Source organism: Notolepis coatsorum (genome assembly GCF_963971535.1).
Source record: "Notolepis coatsorum genome assembly, chromosome: 14".
Taxonomy (NCBI): domain Eukaryota; kingdom Metazoa; phylum Chordata; class Actinopteri; order Aulopiformes; family Paralepididae; genus Notolepis; species Notolepis coatsorum.
This window is the reverse complement of record NC_140178.1, coordinates 54194794-54217075: the sequence shown is the minus strand read 5'-3', so window position 1 is coordinate 54217075 and position 22282 is coordinate 54194794. Positions and strand designations below refer to the sequence as shown.

The 22282-nt window shown below is 42.4% G+C and overlaps 2 protein-coding genes across 4 annotated transcripts in view; both read left to right on the top strand.

The window, feature by feature from the left end:
* Positions 1 to 4413, top strand: part of kat8 (K(lysine) acetyltransferase 8) — a 42260-nt gene extending 37847 nt beyond the window's left edge. Inside the window, exon 11 of the mRNA XM_084328681.1 lies at positions 4180 to 4413. Coding sequence (XP_084184807.1) covers positions 4180 to 4244 — 65 coding nt within the window. The 3' untranslated portion in view covers positions 4245 to 4413. The remainder of the gene's footprint in view (positions 1 to 4179) is intronic.
* Positions 4414 to 9889: 5476 nt separating this feature from the next.
* Positions 9890 to 20541, top strand: LOC311240218 (serine protease 27). Of its 3 annotated transcripts, XR_014620478.1 has the most exons (8): positions 9890 to 10025; positions 10162 to 10205; positions 10308 to 10331; positions 10904 to 11069; positions 12870 to 13141; positions 15585 to 15751; positions 16749 to 17080; positions 17336 to 20541. XR_014620478.1 is itself a non-coding variant. In XM_084328765.1 (7 exons), exons 2-7 carry the CDS (start codon positions 10163 to 10165, stop codon positions 16995 to 16997), a joined length of 921 nt encoding a protein of 306 aa, XP_084184891.1. In that variant the 5' UTR covers positions 9890 to 10025; position 10162; the 3' UTR covers positions 16998 to 20541. The 3 variants fall into 3 exon arrangements, 2 of the variants coding, with proteins under 2 accessions (XP_084184891.1, XP_084184892.1); XM_084328765.1 differs by having other exon boundaries at positions 16749 to 20541; XM_084328766.1 differs by having other exon boundaries at positions 9891 to 10025; positions 10159 to 10205; positions 16749 to 20541.
* Positions 20542 to 22282: the final 1741 nt, after the last annotated feature.

Sequence of the window (22282 nt, the reverse complement as noted above, 5' to 3'; positions counted from 1 at the left end):
TGAGGTTGAGTTTAAGATAGACAGTGGAGCTGACACCAGTGTTATTTCTCAACACACCTATGACGCATTGGTGACAAGGCCGAAGCTGGTGTATACACATACTGTTTTGGATGATCCAGGGGGCAGACTAATTAACAAAGGCAAGTTCAAAACATTCACTTGTCACAAAGGGACAGAGTACTGCTTCGACATACATGTTGTGGAAGGTCCCACAGTCAACAACCTACTGAGCAGAGAAGTGTCAGTAGCCATGGGTCTCATACAGAGAATGGAAAATGTGACAAATGTGCCCAGTGAGGCAGTGGTACCCAGCGAGTCAGTGGGACTTTTAAAAACAACTCCAGTGAAAATAAAACTGAGGGAAGGTGCAGTACCCTACTCTGTCCACACATCTCGCAGAGTCTCTGTACCCTTACTCCCTAAAGTGAAGGAGGAGCTTCAGCGGATGGTCAAATGTGGAGTTATTGAGGAAATAACAGAACCAACTGAATGGTGTGCCCCGATGGTGGTTGTGCCACGAAAGAATGGTCGAGTGAGAATATGTGTGGGACTAAATCGCCTCAACGAAGCCGTGCAGAGAGAGAAGTATATCTTACCGACTCTAGATGATATACTCCCCAAGCTGGCCGGTTCAAGCATGTTCTCACTAAGGTACATAAGATTTTTTTTTAAATTAAAATAAATAGAGCTAAGGATAGAAAAAAAAAAGCATAGGAAAACTGAGGGAGATGTAGAGTGGACCCATAAATACTTGTAATAAGCATATATTATATGCATACATAGTAGCTATAGAATCAAGGTATATAAGAAAATTATAAAATGTAAGTAATAAATAGAACTAAGAACAAAGAGGCATATGTCAACTCAACTGAGGGAGATGTAGGGTGGATTCATCGCGTCTGACGTCTGAACCAGTTTGAGGATGAGTAGCCGCTGCAGTCGATGCTGTTAGCCATATCAAGGACGGCACAGGGATGGGGGCAGGAGAACCACTCGGAACAGATTGAAGTAGAGCGGGCATGGTTAGACATTGTTGATCGGAAAGAAGGCGGCATGAAGCGGATCCATGGCGCCAGTGGTGCTCATATCCAGTATGAGGTAGAACATTCACTGCAATCTGTATTATCGACACACTAACACTCGAGACATCCACTCAGAGAGACAGGGACAGCAATAAGCAGACAGTTTCAGAATATAAAAATATTAATATAATAAAATGTAATTATTAGTGCTGTCAATCTATTCAAATATTTAATCGCGATTAATCGCACGATTGTCCATAGTTAACTCGCGATTAATCGCAAATTAATAACTTTTTTTTGTATGGGTGCCGGAGGTTAAATTCATGCTATACCATGGGTTGCCAGCTCTATTTGTCTATGGATAAGTACCCCTTCTTTGCATGGCTATAACTTTTTAAATTCTATTGCTACATTGCCATTATTAGGGCCCATTCAAAGTCCTATATGTATTGTTCATTGTGTAGCAACGTTAAACTTTTTCATTCACATATTCATAGTAAAGTATGGTCTAATGTATAAGTATGTTTTCATCTCTTTCTGCAGCTTTCTCCAGAACGTGATCTATAGCCCCAAATGCATTATATTGATGATGAAATACAGTTTGATGGCAATCGGGGCGATATAAAAAATTTCAATTGGACGTACTTCTAGAATGATCTACGTATGATCTGATGATGACCGGATGGGCGGGGGATCGTTTATAATTCCGTGGGCAGCGTTATATCATTCATCTAGTGTGGGTCATATGTTCATCATAACAGTTTATATGGAACACGTTCAAGAATAACGCTGAATCTCACCGGATCTTCCTCGAGCCGTTGGACGATCAGCGTGGTGTAGACCGTTTTCGATTATGGGATGTTTATCCTGATGAACCATTTCCAGCTTGTATAATACTATATACGTCCAAATCATGTTGTTTATCGAGTTATTGGCAATGGATCGCTATTATATTGTGACGAGCCAGAGTCCCGGGACATGTACCGAGTGCCCGGAAGTAATATGGCCGACCAGCACAACCTCCACAGCACTTCCTGTTTGGCGATTGCGCCGATCGGCCACCAGATGGCGCTCCTGAAACGCCAGAGAGCTCAGTGGGTCCTCCTGGTGGATCTCAGGCCAGCGGAGGGGAAATATGAATCCGATCGCAGATCTTTTAAATATTGATATTAAAGACGCTGTAAAGCGTCCTTCGGCAACTTGAGCATGGCCGGGAATGACGCTGTAAAGTGTTAAACGGATCTTTTTCAAGTTCCAAGTTTTAATACTCTTATCAACATGAGAGTCAACAAATGCTTGCTTTATGCAGCCATTTAACACAAAAGGATGACCCTCATGCATTGCAAATTTGCATCAAATTCAAAACAGAGTGATGCACAAAATAACTTAAAAGAAAATAATAATTTAAAACAATGAATAAAGTGTGCATGAAATAATAGGGGAAAGAAAACGTTAGGAACTTGTTACATTCACCCACACAAGGGCTGAGTAATCACACACCCCCCCTCTCTCTCTCACACAGTCACACACACTCCCAGCTCTCTTTCTCTCTTGCCCCTTCCTCATTTCTCTCACCCCCCTCTCTCGATATCACACACACACACACACACACACACTTCAGAAACAAACATAGTATCAATGAGAGCATCAATTATACACCTGAGTGAAGTCTAGTAAAAAAAAAAAAATCCGTTTATTTTTTTTCTTAAAAGTTAATCGTGAGTTAAAAGAATAGTGGCGTTAATAGAATTTGGCGATAACGCGTTATTACCGTGTTAACTTTGACAGCCTTAGTAATTATTATTATTAAAAGCCAAAATAGGAGCAAGTAATGACACTCGCACGTCCACTTGACTTTGGCTGCCATGGGTTAAATTCATTATCAACCGTAGGTTGCCGGCTCTATTTGTCTATAGAGAAAGTCCCCTTCTTTGCATGGCTATAACTTTTTAAATTCTATTGCTACATTGCCATTATTAGGGCCCATTCAAAGTCCTATATGTATTGTTCATTGTGTAGCAACGTTAAACTTTTTCATTCACATATTCATAGTAAAGTATGGTCTAATGTATAAGTATGTTTTCATCTCTTTCTGCAGCTTTCTCCAGAACGTGATATATAGCCCCAAATGCATTATATTGATGATGAAATACAGTTTGATGGCAATCAGCGCGATATAAAAAATTCCAACTAGACGTACTTCTAGAAGTTACTACACGTCATCTGATGTTGACCGGATGGGCGAGGGGGCGTTTATAATTCCGTGGGCAGCGTTATACCAATCATCTAATGTGGGTCAAATGTTGATAAAAGCAGTTAGTATCGAAGATGGTAACGTTACACGCTGAAACTCACCCCAGTCTCCGCGCGCCGTTGGGCGATCATCGTCGAGTAGACATTTTATCATTATGGGATATATTATTACCCGGTCCATCTCCAGCTTGTATAATGGTATATACGTCCAAATCATGTTGTTTATCGAGTTATTGGCAATCGATCGCTATGTAGTGTGACGAGCTAGAGTGCCGGAACCTATACCGAGTGCCCGGAAGTATTACGGCCGACCAGCAAAACCTCTACTGCGCTTCCTGTTAAGCGGTTGCGCCGATCGCCCACCAGATGGCGCTCCTGAACCGCCAGAGAGCTCAGTGGGTCCTTCTGGTGGATCTCAGGCCAGCGGAGGGGAAATATGAATCCGATTCCAGATTTTTGAAATATTGATATTAAAGACGCTGTAAAGCGTCCTCGGCAACTTGAGCATGGCCGGGAATGACGCTGTAAAGCGTTTTTAGGCAGTCAAAGTGTTAAGAAGCTGTGTGTTCATCCCAGCCCTCATCGCTTTGCCAACTCCTACCTCTTAAACATAGAATGTAGCTTCATCTTCTCCCCCTGCAGGAGTCTTTTTCCACAGTGTTTTGTTTATACCCAGCTGCTCTGTATGTCTGTACGTGTGCAGTGTGCACACACCATGTGCATATGTTGTTGTCCTTTGAGACTGGTGTCCTAGTAACCTCTGTATCTCTGCCATCACACAAACATGTGTCCTAGGGTGTGTGTGAGTGTGAGTGAGTGTGAGTGAGTGTGAGCGAGAGATGGAGACGGATGGAGTGAGAGTGAGTGACATCTGAGTGACTTCTGTTCCCTGTCTCTTTTGCAGTGGACACAGTGTGTCTAAAGTGGGCACCACCCAAACACAAGCAGGCCAAGTTTTCCAAGAAATGAGAGGTGGAACTAATGACATCACGCCTGTCCATCAACAAATGTGTGCATGTCATTCGCCAGTATCCAGACTCCTCCCCCTGCCTTCATCCTCATTTGTGATGCTCTGGTGTTCAAAAGAGACAATGTACATTATTAGTGTCATTACTTTGTTTTTTTTTAATAAATAAGAATAGTGATTATTCATATCCGAGTTGTGTGATTACTGGTGTTACTTTGAAGGTTTTTATTTTCTGTCAGAATTAAATTCTCTACAATTCTCAAGCAGAGGATGTTTGCAAAAGGTTACCAATGGTATCATAGGAGAGTTATCTGTGTATTACTTTTCCGTTGCTTTTCTTAGCTCTGAAAAATAAATGATCATGGTATTTCCATCAAAACAAATCATGGAAATACCATCAGCATCATGGTTTAAATTGGATTATACCATTATTATTTTAGTACAAAAGTGGTACCATGACGATACATGGCCATGGTAAATTATTTATAAAATTGACATTTTCATCAAGCTACCATGATACATTTTGTAAGGGAAATATGTAAGAAATGGAGTAATGGTCTGCTAATGCCCTTTTGTAGAATAATAGTGTTCGTTGATGCAATGGAGAAATGCTGTCATCCTTGCAAAAAAATAATAATACGGGTGTTGACTATGCAGGCATTATCTAATTTTAAAGTGATATTTATTTATATGACGTGCTGCATGCAGGGGCGGCTACGTGGCGTAGTGGGCAAGGCGCTCGCCACGAATGCGGAGACGCTGGGCTCGCCTGTTCGAGCCCAGTGCTCCACATTGCTTTCAGTTTAGCTGGTCGTTCATACTAATACACATTGGCCGTATTAGGGGGTGGGAAACTGATGGGTGGGGATCGGGCGTTGTTGACAGCGACTCCTACAGGTCGGTTGGTGCGCCTGCGCAGTAGAATCAGGAAGTGTCGGGTGCAGCGTGAGCCTCCCACGCGTTACTCCTTGCCACTGAGAGATCGAGCTGCGCAGGTGAAAAGATGCGACTGCTGTTACCTCAAGTACCGGAGGGGATTTGTGCTATGTATGACTTAGTCCACATTGCAGCTGGCTTGTGGGAGGCAAGAAACAGCGTTCGTGACAGGGGAGGGTTGAATTGGATGATACGAAATTGGGATGGGAGAAAATATAGAAAATGGGAGAAAAAGTGGATAAAAAAAAATGACGTGCTGCATGCAGGATGAGAGAGCAGGAAGCACTGAACACCCAAGATGTATAGACTGTTTCACTGGAATTCTGGTAACGTTTGGATGTTCAAATGTATTTTTGTCCACTATTACATTAGCAAACATTGCAACATGATATAAACTTGGGTCCTTTTAGAATGTTATTGTCACTTTGAAATACTAGAGGGTTTTCTTCAACCCACAAACTGCACGAGGACGGAAGATGTGTTGCAGATGTTAACGTGTGAATGGCTGAATTAAACATAAGGCAAAAGAGTAGTTCCACTTTATGGGGGCATTTAGTATATTTTATTGTAAATAATTTACATCACGTGTTGATGTTTGGTTGTATTTCATTTATATATTTATTAGGGCTGTCAGTTTATCACGTTAATTAATTACACAGCAAATTATCGCGTTATGAAAATTAACTAAAAATGTATTACAAAAAAAAGTTTTTTTTTTTTTTTTTGTATCTCATTCATTCCATAAGAATGTAAAATACACATTTACAGACTCTTTTTTTTTAATATGGTCCATTTGCATGTTCTTGGTATCTGATTCTAGGGACATGAATCTCAGGGAATGTATTCCCAGTGTCAGAAATACTGTGGGCTAGAGCCACAAAGAATGGATTGCACAGTGCAAGTTGCACCCTTACTTACAATTCATTATGAATTGAAAATGGGGGACCCTGATGTAAACAAGACGAAAGTCTTTCTCTGGTCTGCATCCCCTTAACAATTGTGTGTATTGAGCCGTACTGTATTGTACCCATTCTGCAATCTGTTAATAACATTTTCATTCAATCAATCAATCTGCGCGGTGATTGATTGAATGAAAATTTTATTTTGAGTAAATTGTAATGAACCAAATGAGAATATCAATAAAAAAAATTTAATCTTTGACTGTGAATAACACCATGCTCAAATTGACCAGACCTGAAAAATCTAAACAAATTAATAGATGGAGATGATTAAACAGAAGGTTTTGTAGATACAGTACTGAATTCTGCCATCCGGACACATGCAATTTGAAATATGATTATAGAATATAGAATATCAGGCATAAAATGGTTATGCGATTAAAATGCGATTAATTAGATTAATTAATTACAAATCCTGTAATTAATTAGATTAATTTTTTTAATCGCCTGACAGCACTAATATTTATGTAATTTAGCACTGATCAGGTTTAGTGTGAGGTTACATATTCTGGTTTCTTAGTGATTTTTAAGGAGTTAATTGATGCATGTTCAGAGAAGGCCTGTGCACTTCTAAATGATACATTGATTTGTGTCAAAACATGCTAATACTTTTTTATATTAGTGGTGGGACTCGATTAAAAATGTTAACCGAATTAATTCGAGACTTTATAGTTAATTAATCTAAATCACATTTTAATCGCAATATTTAATGCGAAAAGCAAGATTTTTCAATTCAAATGAATTTTGGTATACGAGTGAATCAATGAATATACCTTATATACGTTTAAGCAGAAAAATCCTGTATTAGTTACTACACAGACAAACAGATCAATGCAATTTTTAACAAAGTGCAGCAATTTTAGGAGTTATATACAGCGCAATGGACCTTTTGTAAACTCAAGCACTTTCGAGGTAAAGGTAAAACACAGTACTTTCAAGTACATTTCAGAACAGTTGACCATTGGAAAAAAATTAAAAACCTCTTGATTGATCTCAATTTCTCGTATTTAATCTTTTTTTATGAACAAACCAGACTAAGAAAAAAGGTTATGTGATTTATTATACTTTATACTTATAGCACATGCATGAGTCTGGTCTCCTTAACACTTTGCCGCCCAACCACGAGTTAACTTGTGTTTCGATTCCACCCGTTGAGGACCAGAGCCACGAGTTAACTGTTATTGTTTTATTCCATATTAATAACGGTATTAACGTCGCCGATCGACTTGCAGGACCTACCCGCATATTTGATTTTCGACAGCTGGATTGGACATTGTTTTAAAACGCAACGTGATCGATCAGTGAAAATGGTTATTTGAACACACACTGTATTGCTAAACAATAATATTAATCGGCGTCCCCCGCCGCCCCCATTTCATCCATAGATGCTCTGTAATAGTCCGGATGCTACGCAGTTTGTTTTATTTCATTCGTATATATACAGCAGAAATGGCGTTTGATATAACCTGACTAGCCTTTAGCCTATTATCTAGCTCCCCAGAAAAAAGACGAGGCGAAAACCGTGATAAACCTTATATTTACGGCGCTATAAAATGACAACCAACCGATGGATTTCTATTTTCTTTAAGCCATTATGAAGGCACGGTTTATGCACTCAAGTGACAATGAGAATGGACAGATAGCAATACTATAAAGTATATATATAGCTGTTAGAAAGTACATCGGTTTGTTGACAACGCTCTGTCCTCTGGACTATAAATCGCCGCGGGACTTTGGTCGTCAATGTGTTAACATTCTTACACAATAAAGAAAAATCAGCATGCGATTAAATCCATAAATTTTTTTTAAACTTAATTCTTTCTGTAATTAATCTAAATTAATGCGATAAAGTCCCAGCCCTAATATGTATATGATCATCTCATGCATGTTTTAAAGCCTACTGATTGATTGCTTGATATATATTTTTGTAAGTGATTTTAATAAGTGATCATATATAGACCATGATGGCCACAAAAGAGAAATAAAAATAAAACAACAAGCTGTAAACAATGTACTTCAAAGAAACAAGAGCAATTCATACCAAAGGATATAGGATATAGTGTGTTTTGTCTCAAGTGCCATGCTTTCTCCAAAAATCCTGCAAAACTGAAAATCTCCACAAAAAAACAACTCAACATACAACTCTCAGACTTGATTGATTGAAAACTTTATTAACAGATTGCAGAATGGGTACAATACAGTACAGCTCAATACACACAATTGTTAAGGGGATGCAGACCAGAGAAAGACTTTCGTCTTGTTTACATCAGGGTCCCCCATTTTCAATTCATCAGGACTGCCAAAACAAATCCGGTTTACAAATTGAACTTTCTCAAATAAAACCCTCAAGTCGATGTACAAGCCTACTAGTGCACAACATACACCTTTAGATAAAAATTGTATAAATCTTCAGAATTCTTGAAGGAGGATTAAACATTGACATTGCAACATGTACTACATTTTTGCATCAGCTTTTTTGTGAATAATTTTCTTTTTAAGTCAGTTGGTGCTACAATGCAACACATTGCAACGCCAAATGTGTTTACATTCCATTGCCTGGTTTCTGCTCCTCCCAGTATATACTGCAGTGGTTCTCAAGTGGGGTCCAGGGGCCTGGAATGACATATCAAATGGGGGTCATTGGCCAATTACAAATTCATTTGGGGGTCCTTGACTTGAAAAGGGTTGAGAACCACTGGTCCACGACCACACCATTCAGACAGTTCATATTACTTCTTACATAATCGGTTATAAAAGAGTTTCCAACATAACCTCTCCATCCTGGAAGTATGCAAAACATTTCCTGGTTACATTTATGTGGGCATTAAGAGCTTTGTTTCCATTGGATATACAGTATAAAAAGATAATATACAGAGAAAAATATCATTTCCAAAGGTCTATATCCTTTTTTTTTTTTTTATAAAGTAATACTCAATCAATCAAACCTTTATTTATTCTCGAAAAGGACAATTGAGGTCACCCTCATTTTCAATGTTGTCGAGACATTTCAATGCATAATTTTTTTTTTACAATAATAACTATCTATATAGCACCCTTCACACATGGGCCGCAGCCCAAAGTGCCCCACAGCAAATAGCACAAAATGTATCAAATGCAGACATAAGAATAGGTATAAAAGACAATAAAAGTAGTGCAACGTAGAACGTGCAAACGTAAGAATATGCATAAAATACACCTATACTGTATGCATTAATAATGCAATGGAGAAATTGTCAGAGGGCCTCACTAAATTAACAATGGCGTTATGAGCTATGAAGGTGTTATAGTAAAGTGGTATTTATATGACGTCTGCTGCACGGGGTAAGAGTGCAGTACCATGTATTGGGTTTCACAGCAAGGGACCATTATGCTATAGACGCCCAGGAGACCTTCAGCCATTATGACCACACAAACAGCAATAATAACTAGTCTCAAAGGAACTGATTAAAGCATGTTTCGTTGAAGACGCACAGTTCTCAGTTCAGTGTAGTCGACCAGATCACATTGCACTGCTCACTATTCTGTCACAAAACCTGTTAATAACTATTAATACGTGGAAGTGCTGCGACTTGTTTTGTGAAATGTGTGAGAGAAGGGGGGGAGAGAGAGAGGCCAGGGGGTTGCCTCAAACGTCTTGGGTTCCTAGGATTAAATGGGGGAGGTTGTGAGAGGGAAAACCGAGCCTTCCGATTGGCTTATACAGCTCAGGTAGAGCTCAGGTAATTATGTACTCCTCCCTCTTTCTGGTTTGACCACATTTTCGTTCTTCCAACGGACTAAGTAGCGGAGCCTAAATGGATCTCCCTCTATTTTAACGTCATTTGGACTTAAGCCTGGACTTTCTTTTGCTGTTGAGAGAAAACATCTGCGTCTTGGAAGACAACTCAGGTATTTAAATCAAATGAACTCCATTCCGCATGAAAAAAATTCAAATTGTATGCACGACTTCCCCTTCTGAAAAACCAAGCAAATGTTTCCCCTTGTGCTTATCTTTTCGTTTTTGCATCTTATTATTTGGAAGCAGAATGCTGAATCCAGCCACATTCTTCATTGTTTTGGCAGCAACAAGTGAGTCTGCCTTTTGATAATGATGATGTTTGATGAAACTTTGTCTCTTGTAAATACAATATACAAACTATTTTATAATCACATTCTTTGCTCTCCATTAAGGTTTGCGGACATCGGAGGGACAAGGTAAAGTAAAATGTAGCTTAAAACATTTGAAAGAAGTCAGGCTGCATTGTTGTTGTTGCTATAAGCCTATGAACAAACAGAAAATGAGTGCTCTTGTGAAAGTTGTTTTTCGACCCCCCCCATACCTCCAGATAGTTAGTCACAAAACAATGCAAAGTCAATGGGGTCGAGCACCTTGGAGTACATTTCAGTGAGCCTGTACACAGTCAGGAGCCTGACCCCACTGACTTTGCATAGGTTGGTGGCCAACTAGCCAGAGCTAGTCAAAATGTCAACATATCCCTTCATACCCTCATGTAGCCCAAAGTCTTCCCCCACCCAGCCAGTCTCATGCCACACACACACACACACACCATTGTCCCTTTCAATGATGCATTGTATGCAGTGCTAACAGTAGGGGTTGGATGAGATTTAAAACTCCATTATAAGTGTTGTGAACTTACCTAACATCTAAAACCAATACAGTAGTGTGTGAAAACAGACATTACATTACAGTAGCGAGGCAAGTGGGAGGTTGTGTTTAGGATGCGTTTGTTCCAGTTGACTCCAACCTGTCCTTTACATATCCTCAGCATGTGGCCGAGCCCCCCTGGAGAACCGCATCGTGGGAGGAAGTGAGGCACATCAGGGGGCGTGGCCCTGGCAGGTGGACATCCAGATGGGGTCCAGTGGACATGTGTGTGGTGGTTCGCTCATCTCCAGGAACTGGCTGCTCTCAGCCGCCCACTGCTTCCTCAAGTAAGACTGACCCCACCAGCATGTCTCAGTTCAGTCAGTCTTTCTCTCTATATCTGTCTATCGTACATATGAAATACTAGTAAAGACTAGAAAAAGGTGAAAGATTCTGGTGCGGTTCTTCGATGTAGCTGTAATATCAACCTCCTGGGCTGCTGGGTAATCGGCTACAGGCAGCTGAGCCCAGACTGCGAATCCAAACTGGCCTCTGGGCTGATCGGGGAGCAGGCCTCTGGGACACGCATGCCAGAGCTGGGGACCGCCATTGTTGGGCCGTTCCTGGCCAGGACACCAGGGCTGGCTGGTCAGGCTGTTAGCTGCTAGAGCACAGAGGCTGGAGCTGGGAACTGCCGTCGGCCGAACTAAAGCCTCAGTCATGTTCTGTACCCGGTGTGAACATGCCGGCCGGTTCGAACGGAGCCCGGCCGGTGTGAAAGGCCTAATAATAGAGGGAGTTGGGCAGAACCAGCTGCTAGCTACTGGAGCGCAGTGCCCGGATGTTTGCCTCCTGGTGACCAGTGGCACGGAGGCTTGGCGTTTGCCTCTGGATGCCCTGGTTCGTTCGCCACCACTTGTGCGTCCAGTCTTCCTTCATGATCCCAGTTTTCCTTTCAGTCCACCAAGCCTCAGCCACTGATGTCTCCCAGCTGGCGAAAGAACAACTCCTCCTCAAAAAACGCTGGCGCATATTGCCAGCATGTGTGGCATTGGTTGAAGTGGGAGAAAAACAGAGGCTTTCGGTGACTAAACCGTCTTTCTGAAGAACAAAACGGCACGGAACAGAAACTCTCAGGTTAGCTCTGTTGATCAGTCTGTGAACAAGAACCCGAATGTAAACAGAGCTTAGCACACCTATGTACACCTGCTCTTTAACTAGGTGACTCAGGTCTGGCCTATGCCTCATTAGTGGGCACTGCAGTCACTTAACTCACCACTTAGCTCACTGCCAAGTTCCAACTGGTGGGCCTCTCCCACATGGTGATAACACAGCTGCCAGTTCATAATGGTGACTAAACTGTGCTTCTTCTGCTGTAATGGAGTGTAGGCGATTACAATCTTTTACACCGTTATTAGTTCATGCCATTATCTTAATTAATCATATACATATATTTATAAAGTGGGTAGCTCAAATCAAGCTGATTGGTTCATAGCTGTGGTATAATGAGCATATACCCACAGCTATAATTCTAATTCCTTTTCACAAGTCTATATCCTAACATTACTGTGGTGTGAGGATGGCTGTTTTAAGCAGCCACACCTGCCCTGGGTCAAGCTAATCAGACCTGGGAGCAGCTGTGGCTGCGTACTCCTGGAAAGCCACTTGTGCACACTGGTGGAGTGTGACACATAGTTCCTCAGTGGGTGCACAATAAATGACAACATACTGAATGTTTATAAATCATAATTATAAACAACAAAAAAGGGGGAAAAAGTGTCATTCATTTAAATTATAACGTTATTATTTACTAATAAAAACGACATTACATACTTTCATATTGCCATAGATTACTTGCTTCGCGTCGGGCCGAACTACACCCCTTAACTGTGATATAACCATATATCATGGCCTGTCATGAGCTATTGCTTACATACTGTATATATATAATATATACAAATGACTGGATTAATTTTTATTCCAGTTTTACAGATTGATGCAGTTAGATTTCTACATTCATGTTGATGCATCATGTTGTATGGATTCTTTTTCACACCCTGTTCTCTCTCCTGTCTTTATCTGCTTTATTTCTCTCTTGTCTTCCTCTCCTGTCTTCCTCTCCTGCCTTTCTCTAATGTTCCCCCAAGCCCGTCCGATGTCTCCCTCTACAGCGTCTACATCGGCCGCCACCAGCTAAACGGCTACAACCAGTACGAGAGCCACCGGTCGGTGGTGCGGGTGCTGGTGCCTGCTGCTTATGAGGACCCCCAGAGTGGCAGTGACCTGGCCCTGGTACAGCTGGCACAGCCGGTGGACTGGAGCGATTACGTGCAGCCCATCTGCCTGCCGGACGCTGATGTCTCTTTCCCTGGTGGCACCAAGTGTCATGTGACTGGCTGGGGTCACACACAGGAGGGGGGTGAGTGGGGGAAAACGTTGGGCTACATGAGGGGATATGTTGACATTTTGAATTTTAGTTACTTTTCCTCTTACTTTAAAAGGACAGTTTTGAGGCGGCTGGGTGGCGCAGCGGACATTGCACTCGTCACCAACACAAGAGACACCGGGTTCAAATCCGGCTGTCGGCGTTGCCTCCGGCTTGGGCCGGCCGTCATACTGGCTCAATTGGCAGAGTCAGCGGGTGGAAGTCGATGGGTGGTAATCTGGACGTTGTGGACAGCGACTCCTACAGGTCGGTTGGGGGACGCCTGCACAGCAGAGACAGGAAATAGCGGGGGTAGTGTGAGCCTCCCACACGTTACACCTCGCCGGTAGCAACGCAGAGAGCTGGGCTCGATACCAGCATATCCTGCGTTAGTGGCGAGCGCCTTGCCCACTGCGCCACTCAGCCGCCCATGATGCAAGGCTTCTATCCTCCCTACGACCGACCTGTGGGGGGCATATGCGAGCAACGTTCAAGACGGGGGAGGGGAGAATTGGAAACAGCGAAATTGGGATGGGAGAAAAATAGAAAATAATGAGAAAAAGTGGATTAAAAAAAAAGGATAGTTTTGATTTTTGGAACCCTAGCCCTATTGCTTTGGTAGAATCCTTTCTCAGCACAATCCAAGCTGCCTCATACTTTTTCATACTAGCTCTGGCTAGATAAGATAATATAAGATATTCCTTTATTGATCCCCTTGGGATGGAGTTGGCCACCAACCAATGCAAAGTAAATGGGTTGCGCTCCTGACTGTACAAGCTGACTGCGGCTCACTGAAATTTACTCCACGGTGCACACAATGTAGATTTCAGTGAGCCTCAGTCAGTTTGTACCTCATTGACTTTACATTGGTTTGTGGCTAACTATCCAGAGCTAGTATTCGGAACAACATGGATTGTGCTGGGAAAGGACTCTGGAATACTAATACTGCATTCGATTATAACTCGGGAGGTCGGCAATTAGGAAACTAGGAAAAGTCTAATAAAACGCTGTGTCAACTCGGAGTTCCTAGTTGCAAATTCGAGTGATTTCTCAACCCCCAGTTCAAACTTCAGCGTCATTTGATTACAACATGGCCACTCGCATCATATACATTTTAATGTTATTATTAGCCGTACATTTTTGGATTTATTTAGCAAATTTTCAAATATTATTAGCTGTTTTAAGAGTACATTTGTAAGTATATACAATTGCCTTTGAAGAAAAATATCACTACATTTACATTTAGTCATTTATCTGACTGTTTTATCCAAAGTGACTTACAAGTTCTGTACGACAAGTCAGCAGGAAGGGTACATCTCTTACAGCTGAGTAAAACGTCAAAATGTCCAAGTATCCCTTGAACCGTGACAATAAATAAAGATGGAGATTGATTGATAAAGATCAATATAGACCTGTTCACTGTATACGTCAGACTCGGTGTGTGTGCGCATCAAGGTGGCAAACGGGGACGTAATCCTGGTCAGAACAATGGGGCAGACTACAATAAATTTGTTAGCCATGCTAGCGATCTAAACAATCAATCCACACCAAAGCTAGATATGTAAAAGGTGAAATACTCACACTCATGCTGATTTGGCTAAATTACATCCAGCCGTTTTCGTTTTAAACAACTTTTAGTCAGGGGAGTGTCATGGTTTCTCCATATAGCCCCGTCATACTTTTTTAGCGCAGAAGCTCACGCAGGTAGGGGGCAACTTAGTCAGTTGGTATTACTGATTGGCTCGAACATGGTATGTTTGTATACAGCGAACAGGTATATTGCCTGTCAGCTTTTTATCTGACAAAATACTCAGACTGGAGGCAAATCAGCTGACATGCAAAGTCAACTGCATGCACACCATGTAGAGATAATAATTGCCTGGACCTGAATCTTGGTCTTTACCCATTGAAGTTCCTTTGATTTGTACTCTCTTAACTCTTATAATGAATGGTAATAAATCATGTTCCTCTTGAAGGGTGGAGACAGATAGTGAAGGTACACGGTGAACCTTTTTGTTTCATTTTTGCTTTTTTCACCTACAATTTCCACACTTTACAGTTCCAGACCTGAACACCACATGTGTAATATACATGTGTGTGGGGGAGGGGATTTGCTACAGTATGTTGGATAGAAAAGGACACTGCCAAGTGAATACACACACACTATTGGTAGGTGAACTCAAACTGTACAATCACAGATGTACAATCTCTTTAGCCTTCAAGCATACACACTGTTCTGTGCATCACCCTACCCACAGCCGTAAAATAATGTGAATCCCTACCTACCTTCAAAACCGCCCTCAAAGAGCACGGGAGGCTGCAATTCCAAACTGGCCCCCGTAAATGTCTCGTGGTTAGTTTTAGTTAACTTCAAGCATCCGATTATAACGCTCTCCTGTTTCTCTCCACACGACACCTCGTCCACCCTGGAATACAGTGCCTCTGGCAGGGGCGGGATCTCTACGGGAGGTGGAGGTGCCAATCATCGAGCAGACTTCCTGTCGCAGGATGTATCAGGCTCAGTCGTTTGACTCTGAGACGGTGGACATCCTGTCTGACATGATCTGTGCAGGCTACCAGGAGGGAGGCAAGGACTCATGTCAGGTAGGTCCTGCTTATTGCACATGCACACACACACACACACACACACACACACACACACACACACACACACACACACACACACACACACACACACACACACACACACACACACACACACACACACACACACACACACACTGAAATGAACATGAGGGAAGATTGTGGAAGGTTCTTCCTAGTAGAAGAGTCAGTATGCCTGTCATTTATCTATTGATCCTTTTTTTCGTCAACGTCATGTTATAGGTAAAGCTCCGCCTCTACTTCTAAACTGTGTGTGCATTTTTTGGGGAGAGACTCCTCAGACATTCTGAATGAAAGCACTTGACTAGGCGAAGGTACCCGAATGCACAGACAAGTTGTCGGACGTTGCATAGTTTCGTCCAGCCTGGGAGACGTCCATGGAGGCAAACTGTGAGCGCATCCCAAAAGCATCATCTAACTCAAATGGAAGGAATCTCGGCCTGTATGTCTGTCCTTCGGTTTTCTTGAACCATTCATCCGATCGACTTCACACTTGACAAGTGAATTGCTGAGAACTCAAGAAAGTAAAAAAAAAATAAGCTGAATTGTGAAGCCGATTGGATGAGTGGTTCTCCAGAAAGCTGCCATACCGGGCCAAGCAATCGGCCCATTCCGAATGGTTGTGTTTTAAACTAGTTGTTTACAAACACAAAAGGGTCTATTACCGCGACGATTTGAAGTCTGGACAGTTTACTGGGAAAATATAATTACATTTCCACCTCTAGAAGAAATATAGCAAGAACACTAAGGCTGTGACTTCACCTACAGCAGAAGAATAAGGAGAACTTGCCTAGCTGGGGAATAAACCATCATCACTCTTTTTGAATCCATACTCATCTCCCCTTTCCTATGCGTCTCTCTCTCTATCTCTGTCCGTCTATCCGTCTGTCTCTCTCTTTTTGTCTATGTGGCTCTTTCTCCATCTCTGTCTATCTATGTGTGTGTGTGTCTGTCTCCATCTATCTGTCTCTCTCAGGGAGATTCTGGAGGGCCATTGGTCTGCCCCAGAGGCAATGGGACATGGGTCCAGGCTGGTGTGGTGAGCTTTGGGTTGGGCTGTGCCCAGCGTAACCGGCCCGGTGTCTACGCTAAGGTGTCTGCCTTCGCCGGTTTCATCAGGTCCAAAGTCCCGGAGGCCCATCTCCTAGGCGGGGCCTTACCCGGCAGAGCCAGTTGGGTTCTAGTACTGGGATACACTCTGGCCTCTCTGCTACTGGGAAGTTAAGAAGCTACCTATTAACCCTAGTCTGGAAGTTGGTTCATGTTACAGTCTGGAGCTCCAGCTCTGCAGGCGAACCACTCAAGACGGTAATCTGCGGCTGCCATATTGTCTGTGTGTAATGTATGATGGCATATTTGTGCACACAGACATCACTTTTAACATGACTATGTACTGTAACTGTACTGTGACGATTAGGGATGGATACCATAGCCTGTTTCATTATATATCTTGGTTCAAATTAAACTGTAAAGGTTATGCATCATCAGCATACAGGGGTGAGTTTTTCTGAAAGGCATTGGCCATTATTCACACAACGGCCATTTTGCTCTTGTCATGCTCAGGTTGAGATTCCTTTCCACCCTGTTCCCACCCACGACACAAGAGCAAAATGACCACCGTGTGACTATGATGAACGGGAGCGCCGGAATATCCTCAAGTCGCTCAGTGAGACGTTTGTTTATTTCAAGACGGTTTTCTCCCCAATACCACTCTAGACTCAAATAGTGTGTGAAATCTCTCATTCATGGAACAACCTGGTGCTAGTCGTGAGACTGGGTGGTGTGTGGGCGAGATGATCTACCGCAGACAGACGTCAGTATCTGTATGACCTGCACTCCGCAACATGACAAGAGAATCTAGAGCGTTACCCATTGATGCCATCGTCCCACACTGTCAGCTGTTTGTCTTTAACCCAACACTGTCAGCGATCTGCTCCAAGAGAAACAAAATATCTGTTGCAGCTTCGTCCTTCAACCAAAGGGTGCATGAACTGGAAAAAACTATCAATGGAGAAAGATTTGGCAACTCTTTGGAGGCCGATGGATCTTCTAAAAATAATGTTTGTTATTTATACAATTAAAACCAACGCATTTCGGTTACATGACAAAAAAAGAACAATGGAGCTTAAATACCCATATAAAAAGGCCACCACAGGGAAAATGGCCATCAACAGACTAATCGGAAAACTTTCCTAGACTCACCAATGAAATGTCCTATCTACTCCAACCCATAACCTTTATTGAATTTGGGCCTAATGCTGTATACTCTTTGTTGCCATGCACATATATCCCAGAGTTGTACAACAGAAAAAGTATGGATTATGATGCCGAATACTTTTTTTCCCATGCATGAAAACAATGATGAATGAACAATGATCCAATGAGGCTTCTGTGAGAAAGGCATAGGATACTATGACCAAGCTGGTAATGGGCCATGTAAGTGTGGAGATTACAGAAGCCAACCTGGCATTCCATGGCGTCGATATAACGTTACATGCCGTGGGTCATTTGAGCAGTGGATGGCACACTTGTCCCCCTTCCCTAAGAGATCATATGATACACTCTCCTCGACATCCAAGGCATGTGCAGTTCTCAGTGCATGTGTTGACAAAGTGACCTGGGAGTAGCCTACCTGATGCCCGTTACACCCCTTCCTGACAGGGAGCGACGCGAGCGAGCGAAAATGATTAAAATGTATTCGTTTCAAACTGAGCGGCGATGTCGCTCCCCCCTCAAATATTCGCTCGCTGTGTCTCTAGTTGAGCGATTACGTGGCCGAGTCCCACCCCTAAACACTTTTTATTGGTCGGGAATCGCAGGCTGCTTTGCCCCTGTGCTTCCAGGTAAATACACACACACAGACACACTCGGACAAGCGCCGCATCATATCAGGACAGTGTCGCGCACGATTTCGTCTCCAGTTCGCTCGCTCGCTGCCTGTCAGGAACCGGTGTTACTGCCAGGATATGAAGTAGGCTATATTATCAGTGGACGACCGTGTATCAGGATATTTCTATTAGTCTTGTGTTAATAATTGCAACACATGTTTGATAGGTTAATTTGATGTGCATAACATATCTGTGCATATAGAATAGAAATACTTTAATCATCCTGAGGGAAATTTGGCACTACAAATCGCTCACAGTAAACATTTAGGTAGACAAAACAAATCACGAATACGAATAACAAAGAATTGCCTAAGAATAAGTGTGTCATAATAATGATAAACTACTGTCTGGGATTCACATTTCCTCTGTTATGTATGTACAATCTAATATAAAATATACAGAGATCTACATTAAGTGTACAGTAAGTGTAATATTGACACTGTTTTAAATGTAAAAGTCCAGGTAGATGGTACTGTCACTCTGTGCTCAGTGATTCAGTGAGGCACAGCGATGCATTGTAAAGTCTGATGGCTGTCGGAATGAAGGACTTCCTGTGCCGTTCAGTGCTACATTTTGTGAGTGTTAGTCTAGCACTGAACATGCTCCTCCTGTCAGCCAAGGGAGGGGTTTTCCCTGATCGCATGGAGCTTAGCAGGGCTCCTCCTCTCCGCCACCACCGCTAGAGAGTCCAGCTCCACCCCTACCACGTTACTGGCCTTCCTGACCAGCTTATCCAGCCTGTTTGCGTCCCCCGCTCTCAGTCCGCTGCCCCAGCAGGTCACAGCGTACAAGAAGGCGCCCGCCACCACCGACTCGTAGAACATCCTCAACTTCCTTGTACAGATGTTGAAGGATCTCAGCCTTTTGAGGAAGTAGAGTCGGCTCTCTGGCCCTTCTTGTAGAGTGCCTCTGCGTGTTTTGACCCGTTCAGTTTGTTGTCGATGTGAACTCCGAGGTATTTGTAATCCTTAACCATGTCCACCTCGACTCCCCTGATGGAAATGGGGGTCACAGATGTACTCCTCCTCCTCCCCAGATCCACAACCAGTTACCTGATCTTTGTCATATTTAGCTGCAGGTGGTTTTTATCGCACCATGTGACGAAGTCCACTACCAGTGCCCGGTATTCCCTCGCATCGCCGTCCTTAATGCATCCCACTATCGCAGAGTCATCAGAAAACTTCTGAAGGTAGCAGGACTCTGACCGATAGTGGAAGTCATTGGTGTTGACGGTGAAGAGGAAGGGAGAGAGGACTGTCCCCTGTGGGGCCCCGGTGTTGCTGACCAGTCTGTCCGACACACAGCTCTGTAGGTGCACATACTGTGGTCTGCCCGTCAGATAGTCAACAACCCAGGACACCAGGGGGGCCTCCACCTGCATCGCCTCCAACTTCTCACCCAGCAGCCCAGGCTGTATGGTGTCAAAAGCACTGGAGAAGTAAAGAAAAATGGACTCTGACAGTGCTCCCCGGCTTGTCTAGGTGAGTGTAGACTCAGTTCAGCAGGTAGATTACAGCATCCCCTACCCCCAGTCGGGGCTGGTAGGCGAACTGGAGTGGGTCTAGGTGAGGTTTAATCACCGGTCGGAGTTGCTCCAGGACTAACCTCTCCATGGTCTTCATTATATGAGAGGTTTGTAGTCCTTCCTTGGACGTGCTGGGATGCGAGCACTTAGGGACAGGGACCACACAGGAGGTTTTCCACAATGTCGGGACTTTCTGCAGCCTCAGGCTCATATTGAATATGTGCTGGAGCACATCAAACAGCTGAGAGGCACAGGTTTTGAGTACCTTTGGCCTAACGCCGTCTGGACCCGCGGCCTTACCTGCATTTATTTTGCTCAGCTGTTTATTCACCTGGTCTGCAGAAAGCCACACTATGGGGGTCTCAGGTGTTGTGGGGGGGCAGACCAGGCTGCACCAGGGGGGGGGGGTTGCTATTGAGATATACAGGTGCATCTCAATAAATTTGAATATTGAGGACATTTATTGGTTTGCCTCCATGCCACGCCACATTGATTCATGCAAAAGGAGCCCCGACCAAGTATTGAGTGCATATACTTTTCAGTAGGCTGACATTTATGTAATATATATTTTTCTTTATTGAACTTATGTAATATTAACATTTTCTCAGATACTGAATGTTGGGTTTTTATTAGCTGTAAGCCATAATTATCAAGATTTTAAGAAATAAAGGTTTGAAATATTTCACTGTGTTTAATGAATCTATATAATATATGATTTCCACTTTTTGAATTGAATTGAATTACTGAAATTAATTTACTTTTCCTCAATATTACAATTTATTGAGATGCACCTGTATATCCAAGTATTCAGAGTAAATAGATCAATGCCCAAGCCCCCTCTAAATTACAACGCAAAGCCTGCATGCAGATTCTGACCTATAAACATCATAGGCTTATAACTATATATTGAGTGCAGAGCAGATTATATGAGTATGGTACAAGATGATATGAGATGGTTAATTGACAAGCTAAACTACATAATGTAATTTGTATTCTATATTGCAAATCCAAAGAGCCCATAGAATGCAAACTATTTGGCTACACTGTGCTACAGAGCCAAATGTCACAAGGAATTAGGCTTTGAGTATTTTGTGTCATATGGATAAAAGAGATATGTGGAATCAAATAGTTATGTAGCTTACTTGTATATTTAAATATGTCTACACACTAAATCTACATGCAACATATGACGGAAGACAGGGTTTGTGTCAAACTCATGGAAGAAAGGGTTCATATCAAACTGATGAAAGACAGGGTTTGTGTAGAAGAATCTTATGCATTTCCAAAACCAGTTCCTATCGGGGAAAACCCACCCCAGTACAGTCCAGTTCTTCCCTCATTATTTTACAGAGCCACAAGGGGAGAGTGGGGATCCTAATAAACTCAATAAACTCCAGGCCCTGATGCTCAGCCCACACCACTCGCCCAGTTATAGGTTCAGCAATGGCATTCAGGTGAAAAGTGTTTTCTACTTCCATGTGCTTAGTCTTGTTCTGGTTGAAATGTTTTTCAATATAAAACATGTGGTTGCATGTGGTACTATTTGAGAATGTTCTGTTTATTTTAGTAATTGAGATAACGTCATGAATCAAGGTGATTTGAGATAACCCAGGTACTATGACATTTTCATATCAGCACATGCTTTAGGAATCCAACAATGATTTGATCCAATTATTTAGGCAAAGATTATATGCATGATAAACTCATTGAAGTGTGACAGATAAAGACACATTAATTTTGATTAATATCGATGATCAGTTTTACAGACTGATGCAGTTTTATGTGATTCAGTTATTTTTTTCAGCCCTAGTGATTTTTACTTTATCAATACAATGCAAGGCTACCAGTATTCCTGGCTCATGGAAGTAATGGCCTGAATACAATGTTGTATCATTCTTAGTGTGTTGAAGACATATGGCATTGTTCATTGGTAGGCTATTCATTTTGTGAATGTAACTAATTAGCACTCATAAAAGTGTTATGAACTGTGTGTGCTTTTTTTCTTCTGTAATATTTTGTTGGTCACATTTATTTTTTACTAGTAGCCTACTCAAGGTGGATGAAGGAATCAATTTGTAATACTGAGTTTTTCTAGTT